The sequence below is a fragment of the Colobus angolensis genome, unplaced genomic scaffold (assembly GCF_000951035.1).
Source record: "Colobus angolensis palliatus isolate OR3802 unplaced genomic scaffold, Cang.pa_1.0 Scaffold123, whole genome shotgun sequence".
In the NCBI taxonomy this organism is placed as follows: domain Eukaryota; kingdom Metazoa; phylum Chordata; class Mammalia; order Primates; family Cercopithecidae; genus Colobus; species Colobus angolensis.
Window position 1 is genome coordinate 2,427,054 of NW_012113475.1, and position 21,945 is coordinate 2,448,998.

The 21,945-nt window shown below is 32.9% G+C and overlaps 1 protein-coding gene across 2 annotated transcripts in view; it reads left to right on the forward strand.

Annotated features, from left to right (window-relative positions):
* CCSER1 (coiled-coil serine-rich protein 1) overlaps positions 1-21,945 on the forward strand; it is a 1,373,537-nt gene that overhangs the window by 492,950 nt on the left and 858,642 nt on the right. For both annotated transcript variants that reach the window (XM_011932673.1, XM_011932681.1), the window contains exon 7: positions 9,638-9,715. In XM_011932673.1, coding sequence (XP_011788063.1) covers positions 9,638-9,715 — 78 coding nt within the window. The remainder of the gene's footprint in view (positions 1-9,637; positions 9,716-21,945) is intronic.

Here is a 21,945-nt window from a genome sequence, read left to right on the forward strand (position 1 = left end):
TTTCACATCTCAAAATATATCTTATAGGTAAATTTGCATACTATATAGGATTATTCACTTCAGCTCTGTTTGTAATGCAAAAGAGAATTTAACACTAGTTAACTACATTATAATATAGCCACAAAATGTAATACCATATAGTATTGATATACAGTCATAACCAATAGTAGGGGAACCCATTATACATAAATATATGGTAAAACAGCAAGTTTAAGAATAATATATATTACCCTATATGTATAAAGAAAAAATCAATAACTATATATAAATATTTGTGTATAGTTTTCTATTTTTATCCACGTAACATCTGTAGAAGGTTATATAATACATTGCTAAACCTGGTGGCCACTGGATGGCTGGTCACTAGTGGTAAAAGAAGGACATATTTTCTGGAAAAATGTGTTGTACTTTTGAATTTTGGACTATGTGAATATGTTATCCAAATTAAATTAAAAATATGTACTAAATTTTTTAAAAAGTAGTAAATACTTTTATATCCAGGCATTTTTGTGATCAAGTTTTATGATGTCCCCAATTCAAAAATGTATAATCTAAGCTCTATAAATGTAGAAAGTAATAACTTGCTATTATATAAATAGTGTTAACTTCTCAGCCTAGAATAAAGTGGTATCATGGCTGTCTACTTTTGTCAGACAATTCTAAATTTTAGATTTTATAACTTGCAACTTCTCAATCATTGTGCTTATTCCCATACAGTTATGTGCTGTATAATTATAATACTGTATTTTTACTATACCTTTTCTATGTTTAGATATGGTTAGATACACAAATACCATTGTGTTTCAGTTGCCTGCAATATTCAGTACAGTAATATGCTGTACAGATTTGTAGCCTAAGGACAATACACTAAACCACATTGCCTAGATGTGTAGTAGACTAAGCTATATAGGTTTTTAGATGTACACTCTATAACGTTTGCACAATGACAAAAGCATCTAATGATGCATTTCTTAGAATTTTTCTTCATCATTAAGCAACACATGACTATATGAAACATAATGCTTACATATTAGACAAACAGTTTTGCGAAAACTTTTTGGCCACGTAGAGCTGGATTATCAATATACCAAAGACTCCCTTGGGATTTAGTGTATTTCTTTCCATTCCCTAGATTGACTCAGTGTTGGATTTGCTCATAAGGATGTTCCATCTACTTGGTGACTTCAGTCAGTTCAGACAGAAACACATTCTTATGACCTCAGCCATATTAGCTGAATGAGAACATCTCCTTTTCAAAATTACACAATTCTCAGATTCGAGCTCTATTTAAATAATGTGGCTTCTGTGCCATTTTGTGACTGGCAAGAAAGGTTGACGAGGCCTTGATTATATGCTTACATCTATTTTAAGGGTTTTGGACCAGCAGTATTAAAAACAAATGGATTGAAAGTTTAGGAGAAATCACTCCCCAAAGGAAACCCAAAATGTTAACATAATGAAATAAACTGGATGCCAGGAAGTCAAAAACAGCAGCTATAAACTCTAAGAACATATTATAAAGAAAAAAGCTTGCATTTTCATTTGGAGTAAACAAGACCAGTAAAAGATGTAACCGGAATGGAAAAGGTTGTTGAACCCGACTAAAGTACAATGGGCTAGTCCAGATTTAGAGACTAAACTCAATTTCCTATTGCTCTTGTTTTGGTTTACTGCTAAAACAACAAACACTAAGGCATGGAATATGCACCACGTAGAGAATGAAGTAAGTGGAATCAGCCTTGTTCCTCTGAGAGGAATGCCTGTAATTCAGTAGTCAGCACCCTGGATTGGAGGAGTCCAGGCCTCTTGGCTTCTTGCCTTTTGCAGGTATAACTAGTGAAGGACACACATTAGACACTGAAAATCTACCTACTAATGTGTGTGTGTGTGTGTGTGTGTGTATGAGATGTTTTTCTGTGTCACAATTAGATACTCTATATTCCCTTTCTTACCAAGTTCTTGGGCCAACAGCAAGCCTAACCAGGTCTTGCCAATGGGAACAATCATGGCAAAACTTAGTCTAAGAGCAGGGAAGTTTAATGTGTACTCAATACTTGTTGAATGGCTGAATGACTAAGTGACTGAATTTTCACAGAAAATTGACATGTCTAAAAAAAGGAAGATATTTTTAAGAAAAATAGCCCATTTATACTATAGAAATAAAAATTACGTGCTTTATCAGTAATAACACCATTGATTATTAAAGCAGCAATATACTAAACCATGTGTATATATTTTCTATGTACATTTACAACTATGAGAATACATCCTCAAATTACTTAACACATTTAAAAGGGGAAAATTTAATTTTATTAGGTCTAGAGAATCATTATAGAATTTACCATAATGGCTTTACAAAATTAAAATATTTCACTTACCTTTAAATCTTTTTGTGTACTCCGAAGATTTCAGCCCAATTGATCATGTTTAACTTCAAGAAATCCTTATAAATAAACTTTAATCCCATAGTACAGATCCATTAATTATGCTTTCCCTGAAAGCATAATCAGATCCATGATTAATGGATCTGTCCTATGGAATTACAGCATTCAGTAAATATTAATAATGCAAATTCACTCTACCAAGCACCTTAACAGTACCCAAACAAATAGATCATATTATATGGCTGAAGCTTTCCTTCAGCATTCCCATATGGAACATGAAAGTATGCAAAACAATTTAACATCAGCTTTTCTGAGAGAACTTAACAGAAGATTAAAGGTTCTCTGATGGAGAGATTTTGCATCACAATAAAATGATCTGTCAAAATTTATTTTGATGAAAGTTTTAGAAGCCCTGATAAAAACTCAGAGGCTATGAGTAAATGACTATTATGTATTACAACAATGAATAGCCTGGTTATATTGCTAATGAACAATTTTTAAAATAAACTTTTAATTGGGGAATGGTTTTATATTTACAGAAAATATACAGAGACAGTACAGACGAGTCCCATAAACTCCTGAGTTTCTCCTATTGTTATCATCCAACCTTGGCAGAGTACATTTCTCACAACTTAAAAAAACATTGTTGGTACATTACTATTAAGTCAACTGGTCAATGTGTTTGGGTTTCAACAGTTTTCCTTAATGTCCTTTTTGTTATTCCCCAGTCACATTCAGGATATTTTATTACAGCACTCCCCAACTTCCTGGCCACGGATCAGTGGTTTGTGGCCTGTTGGAACTGAGCTGCACTGCAGGAGGTGAGCGGAGGGCAAGTGAGCTAAGCTTCAGCTGTGCTTACAGCTGCTCCGCATCATTGGCATTACCAACTGAGCTCCACCTGCCTTTCAGATCAGCTGCAGCATTAGCGTCCCTTAGGAGCGCTAACCCTATTGTGAACTGCGCATGCGAGGTTTGAATGCCCCTTATGAGATTCTAATGCCTGCTGGTGTGTCACATTATCCCATCCCTCTCAAGATGGGATATCTAGTTGCAGGAAAACAAGATCAGGGCTCCTACTGATTCTACATTGTGGTAAGTTGTATAATTATTTCATTATATATCACAATGTAATAATAATAGAAATAAAGTGCACAATAAATGTAATGTACTTGAATCATCCCTAAATCATCCCTCTCCCACTTTGTGGAAAATTGTTTTCCATGAAAACGGTCCCTCATGCCAAAAAGGTTGAGGACCACTGCTTTATTATTGTTATTCGCCATGTCTTCGCAGTGAAAGTTTCTCACACTTTTCTTGTTAAGCACTGATTAGGGTTTTGCAGAACATTTCTCAATTTAGATTTGTCTGATGCTTTTCTCATGATTAGACTGTGGCCATTGGTTTGAGGGTAGAAGACCACAGATGTGAAAGATCCCTCTCTTCATATTATACAACGTTCATGCTGTCTACATGATACTACCCTTGATCACTTGGCTGAGGTAATGTGTGCTGGGTTTCTCCACTGTGAAGTTACATTTTCCTTTTTTCACACATTACACTTTGGAAGAAAGTCATTCAGTGCAGCTTGAGGGTGATAATAGGGTGTTAAGTTTCATCTCTTGAAGAGAACTATCTAAATGAATTATTTGGAATGCTTCTGAAAAAAGATTTGTCTCATCTCTCATTTGCTGATTTGGAATTTTTCTGAAAAAATGTGTCTCTTCTCCCGATTTATTTGCTCATTGTTTTAATACTTTTAGTTATACTCTGTAGTATGTTATTTATGTTGTTGTTCGAATTGTTCCAGATTTGGCATTTGGAAGCTCTTCGTGTTGACTTCTTTGTTCTTTGTCTCTTTGGCATACCCCTGTTCTTTTGTTTTTTGAGTATTTCCTTGCTTTATGGTACAAAAGGATGCTCCAGAATCATCTTGTGCATCTTGTGCATTTCTTGTCCCATCCCGGACTTGGAATCAGCCATTTCTCCTAGGAGCTCTGGTTTCTTTTTTAGAAAAAAACGAGATCTAGGCACTGGGTGTTAGTATGGATATTTTATTCAATAAAATGAACACATTTTCCTCCGAATCAGAAGAAAAACATAATAAAGCTTACACAATAAAATATTTATAATACTTATAAAAGATTATCTCATTTTCATGGATTAAAAATTAACTCCCTAACTTATGAATCAGTTAACTATATTTCAAAAATGAATTTAAATTTTATATTGTTAGATGCACACGGCTGACTTGGAAATTGTATGCACAGAACATTGATAGTACCAAATGACAAATGGTTTGTGAATCAATTGAGAGATCTTCCTTTCTTCACATCAAAATAAAGAAGAGAATACTATGTTTCCCAATGCTATTAAAACGAGTACACGTTTGTATTTATCAATAGTAAGTATAATAGTAGCAGTTATGAGAAGATGTAACACTCAAAATGTCAACTTTATTTTCTGATTATTAATAGTGCCTCTTATTCTTCAATTTCTCTGCTTTTTTAGTGACAGAATATTGAGTTTCAAAGCTCTCAACTGTGTACTTTGCCCAATGTCAATTAAGCAGTGTCCATTGAGCATGATCACATTTTCAAACTAAACATTTAAATCATTGTTTATAGTAACAGGTGATATACCATTTTCCCAAATTTTTGTCTGAATTTAACTTGAGAAAAAAAGTTGCTATTAGTATAACAAAAAATATTTTCTTTCATGCTCATTATTTATTTTGAGGTAGACCAACTCTTAGGATTTGCAAGTCTTACTTTTCACTTGGGTTTTATTGTGGTTGTTGTTAATAAACTTTGTATACTTATTTTTTCTCATCAACAATGACTTCTATTAATTGACTTTAAGTTGGTACAAAGATAGGTGAGTTTGAAGATTTCAATGAGATCACTTATCTGCTCTTTCCAATTTCTTGATAAATTGTCCCTGATTATTCATGTATGTTTTAAGGAGCCATCACATAGGAGCTAAGAGAAGTTCTAGTCCTCCTCCTGCTGTTGTTTTCCTTTAGTATGGTGTCATTTTCATTTAGCCTGTGGATATCTGCTCTTCACCAACACCGTATTGCAGATTTGAATATGATAAGGTGGCATGGTGTTTTGCAAGAACCTCTGTGTGCTTAGATCATAGTTTATTCCATTGAAATTTTTGAAGCAAAGGGTAGTATTTCCCATCTGTCTCTTGGGATTATATTTAAAATAGATTTTTTTTTTTTTTTTTTTTTTTTTTTTTTTTTTTTTTTTTTTTTTTTTTTTAATGTTTGCTTGCTCATTCTTTTTGCTCAGGGCCAAAGATGAGTCCAATGGTGAGAGAACCGGTCTCTGAGATAATAGAAACATTGTTTCTCTTGGTATTTCTACTCTCCTTCCCAACTAAATACTTCACTTCTCTCCTTCTCCTAATTATCTTCCTAGGAAGTTCCATAATAACCCACTCCGATGAGAGTCTTGGATATTACTTTAAACATTTCAGTACTGTAGCAAAGCCTTCTTACCCTCCCTACAGATAATAAATCCATTTTTTAAAATTTATTATAATGATAGTGAAGACATGAGTAAATATAAGACTTTCATATAATGAGAAAGAGTGGTTAAAATATCTGAGATTACTTGTTAAAATTCAAATTAACCTGTGAAAATCTTGTGCTAGAACACATGTAGTATAAGTATTATTTAATGTTTATTATATACCAATAAATTGGAAAAGCATCTTCAAAGAATAAGTCTCTGATCCTGCTATCTTTTGCCCATATGTATTGAAGTGAAAGATTAGTAGAAGAAAACATAAGAGAGAATCTTTGAGAACGTGATTGGTAGGCCAATATTTCTTAGGTAAAACACCAAAAGCAAACTTAAAAAAAAAAACAATAGTTTAGAAAACTTTGGCTCTTTTGAATATATGGTTAAGAAAATAAAAAGGTAAGCCACAAACTGAGTAAAAATATTTGTAATAAATGTATATGACAGAGGATTTGTATCCAACAATCCAATGATAAACATTGGCAAAATATTTTAATACTCTTTGCAAATGAGATATGCTAATAGTTAATGGGCACATGAAATGATGCTTAACATCATTAGTAACCCATGGAAGAGAAAGTTAAAACCACAATGAGCTTCCACTGTACATCCATAAAATGCCTAATTTTTCAAAAAAGACTGATACACCAATGTTTCCAAGACACAGTGCAAGTGGAAGTGCAAAAGATTACAATCCTTTTGGAAAACAGTTGTCAGTTTCTTATAAAGTTTACATAATATGTATTATGTAATATATGTATGTAATAATATTATGTAATATTATGTAATAGGATATAAACTTGCCAGAAGACCCAGATATATCATTGTTAAGTATTTACTAAAGATAAATTAAAACACATGTCCAACAAAAGATATATACATGAATATTCAGCATGTTTTTTTCATTAGAGCCCCAAACAGGAAGCAACACAAATCCCATCAGTAAGTGAGTGGATAAACAAATTTCTGTCCATCATGAAATACTACACAAAATTTTGAAATAGCAGACTACTGAAATATGCACCAATATGATATAATGAATTTCAGAATCATTTTGCTGAGTGAAATAAGCCAGACCAAAAAGAATTCACTTCTATACACTTCTATTTATATGAAATTCTAGAGCAGCCCAAAGCAGACTAGTAATAGAAAGCACACTATTTTTCTTGGGAGCAGGGATGGGGATAGTTGAACACAGAGGCACATGAGGGAACATTTTCAGGTGATGAAAATGTTCTGTATCTGATATTGGTGGTGGTTACATATGTGGATATATATGTATATAGTTACATATATTGATATATTTGGAATTTATCAAAAGCAGATGAAGCCATAATTCTGACAGAACATTTTATGAAGAAAGTTGTGGATTAACAAAATCATCAGCTTTTAAAACATCAAATGTAACTTAAGTATTTCATTTAGATATTAAATTGTATCATTATTGCTATTGTTGAATGAAAGAGTAAATGGATTAAAATATGAAATATGGATAAGACTTATCTTCAAAAGGTTTACAATAGTATTTTATCTAAAAGAATAAGCAAATTGGAATGACACCTAAATTACAGATCACTGAAAAGCAAATGGGAAAACACTAGGATAAGCATGAAAATACTTTATGTATTTCTCAACTTGATAACTAAGTGCAGTTTATCAGATGTTGTCATATGAGATGGATTTGTTTTTTTTAATATTTATCTCAAGATGTCCTCAGAACAGTAGAATTAAGGTGTCACACTTTAAGATTGATTTGAAAATTATAGCTAGAACACAATTTTCTCTTAGAATGACATTCAAAGAATCAGTGTTGCATAATGTACAATTTGGAGTCTGCTTTTTACTATCCTTTGAATTATACATTAATGTCTGGAAAGTTGTGGGAGACCTCAACCTTTAAAGAAGTTTACCATGAACCTTGACTTTTCACTCATGTTCTTATGAAAATTAAACCTTCATTGGAAAGACTGTGGTCTAGGCTTTTCAATTTTTACACATGAATGTCATCTATGTCTCCTAAATATATATTTTTTTGAGGGTATGATACTTTAATAAGCTATGCAGGCTGTCTATACTACAGGTAAATATCGGATAATTCAACTATGAATGAACTGTGTTCTGTCCCTTGCTTAAATTCTTGTGAGAAATCCAACTTTTAGAGAAGTAGCTCAAGAGTCTTTTTTCCGTGTTTTTTGGCATAAAGCTTCATTCATGTCTTATGTTAACATCCTGCAGTAATTAGTTAGCAAGACCAGCCTTGCTTCTCTATTATGTCATATAATCAGAGAGCGAGAGTCAGCAATTCATAATATTTCCTGGTTTTGATCAAATAAATGGCCTAGAACTCCGGATAAATTTTGAAATTAAAGTCAGTAACTAACTCACCTCAATTATCTGGTGCATGTATTTTCCTACTTCCTTTAGTAGATTATTGTCCAGTTTTTACCTGATTTCCTTCTTTAGACATTTTTACTCAATGCACTGCCTTATATCAATTTCCAAAATAGGTGTGGTACGTGTTAAATTAACATTATGCTGAGTATCTTGGTTCCTGTGTTTATAGTTCTTATCCTTGGTTTCTGGACTAGGGAATCATAAGTAGTCCCAACTTAATGGGTATTTAAAATATGTCCAGTTTATTGCACATATGAATACAGTGAATTGAAAATAATCCTTGGATAGAAAGTTTCTAAGAATAAGTAACGGTGGTAGCACCTATGCTTTGAATGCGTTCTTTTGCTGAAACTTAAGTGAGTCAAACTTGTCTATTTATATCCTTATCTCACTTGAGGTGAATTCATTCTTTGGTTTTAATCTTCACTGCAAAATTTCTGTGTGTTTGCACGTATATTTAGAAACCAAGCTGAAAATATGGGTATATATTCTTTTCAATGTTTTATTTTCTTTTGTTTTATTTGCATATGGGAGAATCCCTCTGAGAGACTGTTAAGAATATAATAAAATGACTTCTGTTGCTACCTACTATTAGTATATTTTTCTTGCTTTTAGAAAAACAAATTAATGATTAACTTCTAACTGGTATCTCTTTTTTAGGCTAATCTCACATTAAATAAGTTTTAATTTATCGTATTTTTAAAAGACTAGAAAAACAGCCATTAGCAATAATCCAGGCATTCTCTTACATTTGTGTAAATCTTTTATTATTCTTAAATTTTTGTTTAGCAGAATAAAAGAAAGGTAAAATGTCAGGGGCTATGAACTTAGGAATTTAAAAAACTTATTATTTTTTCAGTTTGTAATTGTATATTGTGGCAGATTGGTTTACATAATGAAAAAATGTTTGCAATGATTTAGATCTTTATAGAAGAAAAACTATAATACATGTTTGAAAATCAGTCTGAAATACATTAAAATAGCAACATAATGAATTATTACAGCTACAGTTTAATTTAAAAAAAGGTAAAATATAAATTAAGCAATGATGATAATAAATACCACCCTAACACAAAAAATGACCATCATGTTTGATAAAATGCACTTAAAATATACATGGAGAGTGATAATTTGACTAATTTCCCAGATAATTGTTTCTATATAAGGAATGATTTATTATATAATTATGATTAAATCAACATTAAATCTGGTATTTTTACATTCATATTTTACTTATTATTTTATTTTATTTATTTTTCTAAATTATTAATAGTCAAAATGACTACAAAACAATCCTTATTTAATTCAATTTCACTGTCCTTGCAGAGTACGGACATGAGTCCAGCAAGCAGTACCACATCACTTCCTGTTAGTCCTCTTACCGAAGAGCCAGTGCCTTTCAAGGTAAAAAATAAACAAGAAAGCATTATTTATAAAAATTTTAGGATAATTAATAAATAGTTTAAAATAGTTTATGTGTAGATGGTGAAGTGAACTGCTTTAATCTTCAAGGCCCTGATTTCAAATCTTAAAATCATTTTTTCGTGTATATGTTCTATTGTCACTCTATTGCTAACTAAAGGTAAAGGTTTGGAATGAAAATTACTGCTTTATGGGACGATTGTTTGTCTTACATGTAAATGGTGGGGTTTTATTGTAATAGGTTGATTCACATGAATTAGAGGTTTTACATATTTTGTTTATATTAATTACATTAATATAATTCTTAGGGGTAGAAGAAAACATTCAGCCCTCATCTGGTGGTTAAATTTTCATTAGCAATGCTAGGTTACCAATAATTAATGATGTAATCCTTTTAAAATAAGAGTCAAAATCAGGAGTTGAAATATGGAATCATTCCACCAAACGTATTGTATTTAATAAATATTCAAGTAAATATGAAAATAAGTATGTGGTATGACTGGTGGCATTTTTTTCCGGTTTGGGAAGCTATATACATAACAAATATGAAGTCTTATTTTGCCACTTAAGATTAGATGTTTCCATTTAAGCCAATGCTTGTAGATCAACTATTTTATGTTTTTACTGGGGTATTTAGATATTATTGGTATTATTATAAGTAAAAACAATTCTTAAGAGCCTGAGGAAAAAATTTAAAATATTGGGATGATGTACTTAAGTGCACTTATTTCAGTATAGTTTTATTTAAAGACAGGTGCACATTTTAAGATTATCGCATTTATGATTGTAGTATTTTAACATACAATTATTATGTTTTTTATTTTTCATATAAGGACTGTATCTTATTCAAGTTTATATTGCTTATACCTAGTACAGTTGCTGGCATGGATTTTCATATACTCAGTATTGCTGTCTTTTTGAAATGATAATTATAGAAGGCTATGAATTCATATAAGAGTATTTAGTTTTGTAGTTATGGATCTTTTTTTGCTTAATGAGAGTCAAATATTTGTTAGAAGTCCCTTTCTATACCTGCTAATTGTTAAATACTAAACGATATTCTGATTACATTATTTATTGACACATTCTTTATTATTATACAGATAAATGAGAAAATAATACTAATACTACAAAGTTTGATATTACCATTTTATGATATATGGAACAAATTTACCAAAGAAGCATATCTTTAACAAGATTTTTCTTGAATTCTCCAAACTTCACCACAAACCATTTTTTCTTTTTAATATATTGACAATGATTACAGTCTTTGAAAATTAATGTATTTTTTAACAGAAGTTAAAAAAGGTTAGACATATTTCAGAATCTGCTGACATAAAGCTAATATAAATACAATTATTTTAGTTAGTTTCTCTAACTGGTTCTGAGAGAACAATAGTTTTGGGGTAAATGTAAATGGTTCTATAAGAAATTAAAACTTCCAAGTGCTTATAATATATAATATTGTCTTTTGATGTACAACATATTTATAGTGACTTTTAATTTACTTCTTTTGTGAAAGGAATATTGCCTATATCTTTTCAAAATATTTAATTACCTATAAAGTTATCCTTCTAGTGTTTATAAGTATCTAAACTTAAAATTCAAAATTATGAACTAAAACTTTATCTGCTTCTTTCATTTTTAGTTTATAAATTGTCACTATGTAAATGAGTAATATAATACTCATTTAATGTTATATAAGCACAAAATATATAGAACTATTTTGAACAGAATCTTAAGAGTATAAAGCATTGTAATTTCAAGGATATGTTGAGAATTATATAACACATAGAAGACATTTAAGTTTTCTTGTAACCATATTCTGAAAAAGTCTGATATTATAATTTATATGTCTAAAACTTTGATAAAAATTATGATATTGAATAGCTAGGTAACTAGAAAATAAAAGGTTGTCTTTTTCACCTATTCCCCATGAATGTGACATGATATTTCATGTTAGTATTATATTAATCCTCTTAACCTCTTAGCTTATTTTTTTAAGATAGGGTGATTTCAGCACTCAACCCCATCACAATCCATCCTAATATTAGAAGAGCAAAACTTCTTCTAATATTGGTGGGTGATTGAGGGATTTGACTTTCCTTTTTCTTCTGGGAAGTAATTAGATTACTAGAAGAAAGGTATTTCCCCCACTTTCTTGGTCAGTTTTGGAAGCACTCAGAACAATTGGAGGAAGATATATTGTTTTGGCTGGTGTGTTTATCAAGGTGCATGTTTTTCTTTAAGTATTACCTTTAGAAAGACATTCAGATTAAGTTGATTTCAACCACATCGTTTGAAATAAAGACAAATGGTATTTTTTTTTATAAAAAATGAATACTTTCCCACTAATACCCATGCCTTTATTCTTGAATGTTAGATGAGAAATTGGCTATTGTTAAGAATGTACCATAGTAAGAGCTATTAAACTAAGTATGGAAGAAAACAAGATGGCATCCTAGGGACTATCCCAAGGTAGGTTAAACTTCAGAGATACATGAATTTAAAATGGTAATTCAGTCTTGTTGGAATCAAATGTTTATATTTTCCAATATGGCAGCATTTTTCAACTTTGTTAATGTTGGAGCCCGTTCTTTCAAGTAAATAAAAATGATCTGCACTGAAAGATAGTCTAAGCCCCACATACATACCCACTTCTCTATTCCCCCGCACTATGGTTCAATTCCTGCTAAACTCATGTTTACTGTTTAAAAACCATTGCTGAAGTGGTTTGTTTGGTGTAGCTATCCTTTCAAAACTGAGGACATTTCACACAAAAATTCATCCAACTTTGTCTTAAACAATTGAAAAATCTGGAAACTTTGTGCATCTCATTGTAAGTAAAACTACTTGACAAGAGATAAGAAGGCTTTCTCCATCTAGACAGAGCACATGAACTCCAGGTCACCACAGTCATCACCATTCCTACTGTATTCATGTCAGGTGATGAATGCATTTGACTGTATTCCTTCGTAGAAGATAGTATATAATTCACAATCTTCCACATATACTACACATAATAAACTCCAGATTTCCTGGGCAGCCTCTTGGTACTGAGGAGTTTCTAGGATGCTTGGTTCTAAAAAGTTTCTTTTATAAGAACTGTCAAATTCTTTTACCTTTATAAACTATTGCTATGGGCTCCTATTTGGAAACAAATGGCAAATTATAACCTCTAGTTTTTTTTTTGTTTTTTAATAGAATATTCAGCATTATATCAACTGTACATACATATGATCTGACACATGCCACTACATCATTATAGAAGAGCCAAAGGATAACCAATTTTGCTTAGGTAGGAACAAAATGTTATCAAACATCAACAACAGAATCATAAAAGTTCAAGATCATTAAAGTGAGACAATGCTGTGATGAAAAACAGTGGATTGCTTAGCCATTAAGTTTTTTATAGTTTTCTGAGGAGTAAACCTGAACAACATTGACGTTAATTTTAATGTGCTCTTTCTATCCTTTTCTATCTTTTCCCTCTGGCATTCTCCCTGATTTCTTGCAAACATTGAATCACTTCCCATCTCATCTGCCTGCCATCTCCCTTTGTTAGACGTGGTAAAATGCTCCACGCCGAAGATGGCTTCAAGCCACTACATTTTACTGTTCTTTAGTAGAATGACCCTTTCAATTTTTTTGTACATATGCAGTTATTAGCAGCCTCAATCCATTTCTGGAACTAACACTCTTGAAGCTAAAGCTGACTCATTGTTCCTGACCCTCCATAAAAGTACAGTTTATCATGAGCCATGTTCTTCTTGCTAATCATGTTCCTCAGTTTTTAAATTTATTTGTACTTCAATGAAGCATGGTGGCTACATTTTAGTCTTTTTTCCTACTTAAGTAATGTTTTTTGATTAGATATGTTAAGAAATCATCTTATCCTACTGTACTGTATTACATTTATCCTGTGATAAATTCAGCAGGAAATTCAAAAAAAACACACACAAAACTTCTATTGTTCTTTGGACTTCTGAAGACTTTTGTGCTTCAAAAGTACAAAAAGGCATTGAGGAATACCCTCCACTCACCGATCCTTGATCAAAATTTAAAACAAACAAATGTAATTCAGTCCATTTCTTGGCCAATTGATTACTGCTTCCCTGGGATGTTTGCATTCCTGGAATGCCTAGTGGGATTGTCACAGTACCTAGAATGCACAATGGCACCACCCTCTCTGAGGTTTGGCCACATTCCCGAGGAACTGACAGTGTGGCACTTGGTTCTTTTCTGGGTCTCTTCTTATGAAATCCAAGGTTCTCTGACTTCTTTTCTTCATCCCTAGTTATTACTCTTGAGTCTAAAGAAACTCCAAGCTTCCCTCAGAGATGTTCCTTCTCTCCTTAAATCAGCCAGGGTACTGAAAAAGCAATAACAAGAATAAGAACAAGAAAAAACTCTTTGTTGTACTTTTTTAGGAATAGAATTCTGTCTGAAGATTCTTCTGCCATGACATAAACCTAACTTTAATATGCACAGAGCCACTTTGCTTAAGCAGAGGATGGAAAGGGGGAAGCAGAGAAATAAATTAATAAATTGTTTTAATTATTATTATTTTTTTTTGGTAGCCTGGGTGTAATGGCTCATCCCTCTAATTCCAGCACTTTGGGAAGTTGAGGCAGGAGGTTCGCTTAAGCTCAGAAATTTGAGCCCAACCTTAGCAACATAGGGAGACCCCATCCCTATTATTTAAAAACATATATTCTACCATGAAATACTGATATGTTAAGCAATAAAAATGATGCTTAACTTTATGTGACCATAGAGCCTAGATTCAAGAATTAGTAGTATGTAGTAACACACAGTTTGCTCCCTATTGTATACAATAAAGTGCGTAGAAAAAAGATGGAGTAAATATAGAATTATCAATCTTCAACTCTGGATGGATCATACTATTTTAAGAAAAAGTTTCTGTAGTTTCTATAATGACCACTTATTTCTATTTTTAAACCAATGTTTATTTTTAATAAAGCAGAAAAAAGAGAATTGGGGGCATTAGAAGCAATGTAGTCTAATTAGGAGACTGCCTGGGAGGTTTGAACCCCAGTTTTGCCACTTTCTAGCTATATGAGACGTTGAGCCAGTTATTTTGTGTCCAAACGTCTTATTTATAAATAATAACAGCAATTACTTATTAATTAGGTTCTTATAAGGTTAAGTAAGTTAATAATGCAAAGTGTCTACAGTAGCACATAGTAACCCATATGTAAGTATTGATTATTATTTTTATGGATGCAAGATCTCCAAGTTCAATGCAAGGAAGTCTTATAAATAATGTAAGGCAGAAATTTTGCCACTGAACCTATACTACCTTATTTTCAAATATGAAAGAAATACATTTTAAACATAAATTATTTACTTTGATGAAGATTCAAGTTTAACATTTATTTCTCCGAGTTGTGCTATTTATTTTATACCCTTGAGTGTTCAGTTGAGCTCATATATCAAATTCCTCTTGTGAAAAATGGTTAATGGAAATGTTTCTTAATTTTGAGAAGGAGTAAATATAATGAATTTGTCTTGAGGGAAAACTGGTAAATATAATGAAACACTACTTGGAAAAAGATACATAATAGTTTCTGTATCAATAAGAACATATTTATATTGGCTGGGCGTGGTCGCTCACGGCTGTAATCCCAGCACTTTGGGAGGCCGAGGCACATGGATCACGAGATCAGGAGATTGAGACCATCCTGGCTAACACGGTGAAATCCCATCTCTACTAAAACTACAGAAAATTAGCCGGGCGTGGTGGTGGGCGCCTGTAGTCCCAGCTCCTTGGGAGGCTGAGGCGGGAGAATGGTGTGAACCCAGGAGGCGAAGCTTGCAGTGAGCGGAGATCATGCCACTGCACTCCAGCCTGGGCGACAGAGTGAGACTCTATCTCAAAAAAAACAAAACAAAACAAAACAAAATGAACATATAGTATCTCTTTATCAGGAATACACCATAGCAACTTTTTCTTTTGTTATCCAAACCTCCACGGTAACGTAACCTGGTAACCTCCTAAAAGCATACCTTCCAGTGAAGGAGTATTATTTAACCACTTTAGAATACTGGGGAAACACTCATTGTGAACAAAGCGCTGCTGCTGTTTTATTTGTTTATATGTTATAAAATCAACATAGTGAGTAGTTGCAATTTATTTTGTCTAAATATATCATTATATAAAAGAACACATTTGGAGACTCTAAAAGAGATCAAATTTTGGCATGACCTTCACAACATCGTCTGTTGTGTATCCTGCATAGACTTATTTTTATGTGTGTTTGAGAGAGTTTTCATTGTTCCTTTTCATTTATTGAATGCAATGATCTCTCTTAGTATTAGAAATCGCTTTTTTTAAATATCCCTGGAAGAGCCCACTATGGTATATTTCTGCATTTCTGGTAATTTTTTACTAAGTCATCTATGCATTCAAGGATTTGTTGATGAATCAATTTGTCAAGTACCTACCATGTTCTTAGTAATATTCTAAGGCATTGGTATTTCGATGTGAACAACACAGACTAAATCCCTGCATTAATGGTGTTTGGGTTCTTGGGAGAAGAAATAGACAACCAGCAAATATATATATATAATGTCAGGTAGTATGATAAATGTTATGATGAAAAGTAAAGCGGAATATGAAGGATAGAAAGTGGCACTGGAGTGAGTTGGTGTTTCAAAAAGGATGGCCAAGGAAGGCCACTTTGATTATGGAACATTTTAGTAGAGACCATAATGAAGAAAGGGAGAAAGGCACTCATGTTTTTATGGGAAGAAACCTGAGAATAACAACTGCAACAGCAAGAGAATACTCGGTCTTTTCAGGAATGGAAGATATTGTGTTTAGAGTAGAACGAATGAAGAGACAGGTAATACGAGTTTAGGTCACAGAGAAATCTTATCATAAAAGGTCTAATGTGTCATGGTAAATTCTTAAGATCTTATTTCACATATGATGAAAAGCCATTGGATTGTTTGTCAAAAAAAAGAATGACATAATCAGACTATTGTTAAACTATTGCTTTGGTTTCTGTATAGATACAGGAATTACTGGACATGGTAGAAGAAGGAAGTCAAGGCTCCTATAGTTGAAAGATTGTGATGGCTTAAACTGGAGCAGTAAAAGTTGAGGGGATAAGAATTGATTGAATATTGAGTATATTTTGAATGTTGAGTCAGTAGGATTTGTTAATATATTGTATGTAGAATATCCTAAAAGAACAAAGTCAAATATAATTTCTGATACTAATTTTTTAATGTTTTCCTATTTTTACCCTTTAGGTAACTTTCTGATGTTACAAATAAACAGATAGCATGATACAGAGATTAGTAAAATCTTATTTGTTTAGTTGGCTTAATTGTGTTAGTAGTGAGGCAGTAATTGTGAAATGGCAGATGATGTTGGTTTTGCAAGGGCTAATATTCAGTCCTACAAGTAATAATAATTTCTGGTAATATATTTTATCTGTCAGATAACTGAAAGCACATAGGCAAAACTAAACATAATTTGGGATGGATGCTGATGAATCAATAATTATGGTATAGAAATATGGGCCGGGTGCGGTGGCTCAAACCTGTAATCCCAGCACTTTGGGAGGCCGAGACGGGCGGATCACGAGGTCAGGAGATCGAGACCATCCTGGCTAACACGGTGAAACCCCACTAGCTGGGCGAGGTGGCGGGCCCCTGTAGTCCCAGCTACTCAGGAGGCTGAGGCAGGAGAATGGCGTAAACCCGGGAGGCGGAGCTTGCAGTGAGCTGAGATCCGGCCACTGCCCTCCAGCCTGGGCGACAGAGCGAGACTCTGTCTCAAAAAAAAAAAAAAAAAAAAAGAAATATGATTCATTAATACATAGAGGAAGAAATAAGCAGGCAAAAATAAAATTCTTTGAGGGATAGCTGAGGAATTTTGAATATAAAACCATACAATAGGTGTATATTTAAGGAATCAATGTGTTTTATAAAAATAATTTTAAATAAACATGGCATCATTGTGGTTCTCTAATGGGAATAAATTTTAAGAAGGATCTATTATTTATACTATGTATATTTAAAGCAATTACTTTTGATTAATATAATACAAAATGATAGTTACACTCATGTAATTCCAAGTAATAAACCATCTCAAAACCTGTCAGTCTAAAATAATAATTTATTGTTGTTGTTTATGATTCTGTAGGTCAAGTGGACTCATCTGGGCCGTTCTTATGTAGGGTTTTAAAGTGGGTACAGTCAGACTGAGGTGGAGAATGGGGTCATCTGAAGTCTCAAGTGAGGTAGACTCCCAGGATAATTCCTTTATTCACAAGTCTGGTGCTGGGCTGGAAACACTGTACCTATTGGGATTTCTCTCTCTCTCTCTCTCTCTCTCTCTCTCACTGCTCTATTCTACTTCTGCCTCCTTCTTTCTGTCCTAAGCCTCTCCATGGACTAGCTTGAGCTTTCTCACAGTATGCTGGTTTTGGATAATTAGACTTGTTGTATGATAGCTGGCTTCCCCTAGGGTGAATGTTCCATGGGAAAAGAAACATGTCAGTCTAATTAGGACTAGACCAGAAATACACAGCTTCACCTCCACCTCCACATCTTTCTATTGATTTAGCAGTTCCAGGGTGTGTCAGCAGTCCCTAAGACTACCCCTACATTCAGAGATTTGTAAGAAGACACGGAATTCAACAAAGATCACACTCTCCTCTACCAGCAATGTAAATACAGGACATGTATATGATGTTTCTGCCCAGTAAAGGCTGTTAGCCAACTCAGCATCAAAGGATTTTACTGAGGGCATATTATATAGGAACCCTGTACCTAGGTGTATATCAATATTCTAAACTCCCAGAAGAAATCAGGTATTTAATGTAAACAATATTGTACAAATATTGTTTGTACAAACTACTTAGGGATAGTGAGCCAATCTTACCATTTATGGAAATCTTTATATGCATGTAGGACTCTGGTTACCAGTCAGTCAAGTTCTTATATACCAACCAGTGGCTAATCTTGCAAGTGGGCCTTTCTAAGCACTGTATATTAATTTGTTCTCTATCTCCATCAGTTTAATTATTATAATATTTGTCTCCCATAAATAAGTAAGAACATGTATAATTTGTCTTACTTTCCTTGGCATATTTCATTTAACATAATGACCTCCGGCTCCATCCATGTTGTTACAAAGGTAGCATCTAATTCTTTTTTATGACTGAATAGTATTCATTGTGTATATGTATCACATTTTCTTAATCCATTCATTTGTTGATAGTCACTTGGATTACTTGCAAATCTTGACTGCTATGAATAGTGCTACAATAAACATGGGAGTGCAGATATCTCTTCAATATACTAATTTCCCTTCTTTTGGGAATATATCTAGCAGTGGGATTGCTAGATCAAACTGTACATCTATTTTTAGTTTTGTGAAGAACCTCCAAGCTGTACTGCATAGTAGTTGTACAAATTTCCATTCCCACCAACAGTGTACGAAGGTTCCCTTCTCTTCACACCCTCCCAAGCAATTGTTATTTTGCCTGCCTTTTGGATAAACAGCATTTTAACAAGGATGAGATGATATCTCATTGTAGTTTTGATTTGCATTTCTCTGATGATTAGTGATGTTGAGCACCTTTGATATTCATGTTTCCCATTTGTATGTATTCTTTAGAGAAATGTCTATTCAGATGTTTTGGGCATTTTTCAATTGCACTGTTATTTTTTTTTTTCCCATAGAGTTGTTTGAGCTCCTGATTTATTCTGATGTTAATTCCTTGTTCAATGGATAGTTTTCAAACATGTTCTCCCATTCTGTGAGTTTGTCTTCACTTTATTGTTTCCTTTGTTGTGCAAAAGCTTTTTAACTTGATGTGATCTCATCTATCCAATTTTGCTTTGGTTGACTGAGGTTTAGGGGTCTTAATTAAGAAATTCTTGTCTAGTTCATGGTCCTGGAGAGTTTCCCCAGTGTTTTCTTTTAGTACTTTGATAGCTAGGTCTTACATTTAAGTCATTAATCCAATGTTTCTTTGTTGATTTTCTTTCCGGATGATCTGTCAAATGCTGAATGTGGGATGTTGAAGTCCCCAAGTATTATTGTATTGGAGTTAATCTCTCTCTTTAGCTCTAATAATATTTACTTGATAAATCTGGGTGCTCTTGTGTTGGGTATATATATATATATACTTACAATTGTATCCTTTTGCTGAATTGACCTCTTCATCATTACATAATGACCTTCTTTGTGTCTTTCTGTATTTTTTGTCTTGAAATCTACTTTTTCTGATATAAGTATAGCTAGTCCTGCTCTTGTTTGCATTTGCAAGGAATGTATTTTTCTATCCCTTTATTTTCAGTCTATATTTGTTTTTACAGGTGAAGTGTGTTTCTTGTATGAAACAGATTGTTAGGTCATTTTTTTTTTTATCCATTCAGCTACTCTATGACTTTCAATTGGAGAGTTTATTTCATTTACATTCAATGATGTTATTAATAAGTAAGTACTTACTCCTACTTACTCCTATTTTGTTTTCTGGTTGTTTTTTCCTTCTTTCCTCCCTTGCTGTTTTCTTTTGTGCGAAGGTAATTTTCTCTGGTGGTATGTTCTGATTTCTTGCTTTTTATTTTTCTTTATCTGCTGTGGGTTTTTTGATATGAGGTTACCATGAGACTTGCAAGTAACAACTTATAACCCATTTTTTTAAATGATAGATTTAAAATGCAATGACTACATGGATTGCATGAACAAACAAACAAGTACAGAGATAACTATTAAAAATCCTACACTTTAACTTCATCCTCCAACTTTTTAACTTTTTACTGTTTCTATTTATATCTTATACTATGTCTTGAAAAGTTGTTCTAGTTATTTTTATTACATTCATCTTTTAGTTTTTCTACCCAAGATATGAGTAGTTTACATACCATAGTTATGGTGTTATGATATTCTGTGTTTTTCTGTGTACTTACTATTACCAGTGAGTTTTGTAACTTCAAGTGATTTCTTATTGCTCATTAACATCCTTTTCTTTCAGATTGAAGAATTCTCTTTCTTTAGCATTTCCTGTAGGACAGGTTTGGTTTTAACAAAATCTCTCATCTTTTGTTTGACTGAGAACATCTTTATTTCTCCTTTATGTTTGAGGATATCTTTGCTGGATATACTATTCTATGATAAAGGTTTTATTCCTTCAGCACTTTAAATATGTGATGCCATTCTTTCCTGGCCTGTAAGGTTTCCACTGAAAAGCCTGCTGCCAGACATATAGGAGCTCCAATGTATGTTGTTCCTTTTCTCTTGCTGCTTTTTAGGATCTTTTCTTTATCCTTGTCCTTTTTTAGTTTAATTATTAAATGTCTTGAGATAATCTTCTTTGGGTTAAACCTGCTTGGTGTTCTATAAATTTTAGGTACTTAAATATTTATATCTTTGTCTAGATTTAGGAAGTACCATGTTATTGTCCATACCTTCATTTGTCTCTCTCCTCTTCTTTAAGGCAAATAATACTTAGATTTGCCCCATTTAGACTATTTTCAAGATTTTGTAGGTGTGCTTCATTCTTTTTACTTTCTACCTCCCCTGATTATGTATTTTCAAATAGCCTGTCTTCAGGCTCACTACTTTTTTATTCTCCTTGATCAGTTCTTCTGAGACTCTGATGTATTTTTCAGTATTTCAATTGTATTTTTCAGCTCTAGAATTTCTGCTTGATTCTTTTAAATTATTTCCATCTACTTGTTAAATTTATGTGATAGGTTCTGATTCCTTTCCATTTGTTATCTTGAATTTCATTTAGTTTCCACAAAATAACTATTTTGATGCTCTGTTTGAGAGATCACATCTCTCTCTTTCTCTTCAGCATTGGCCACTGATGCCACATGTAGTTTCTTTGGTGAGGTCATGTTTTCCTAGATGGTCTTGATGCTTGTGGATATTCATCAGTGTCTAGGGTCTGGGTATTGAAGAGTTAGGTATTTATTGTAGTCTTTGCAATCTGGACTTGTTTTTGAACTCATCCTTCTTAGGAAGGCTTTCCAGGTATTCAAAGGGACTTTGGTGCTGTGATATAAGTCTTTGGTCACTGCAGCCATATCTGCATTAGAGGACACCCCAAGCCCAGTAAAGCTGTCATCTTGCAGACTCATAGGGGTACTGCCTTGGTTCTTGGCTAGGGTCAGGAAAATTTGTTTGTATTACCATACAGAGATTCTTGTTATTTTCTCTT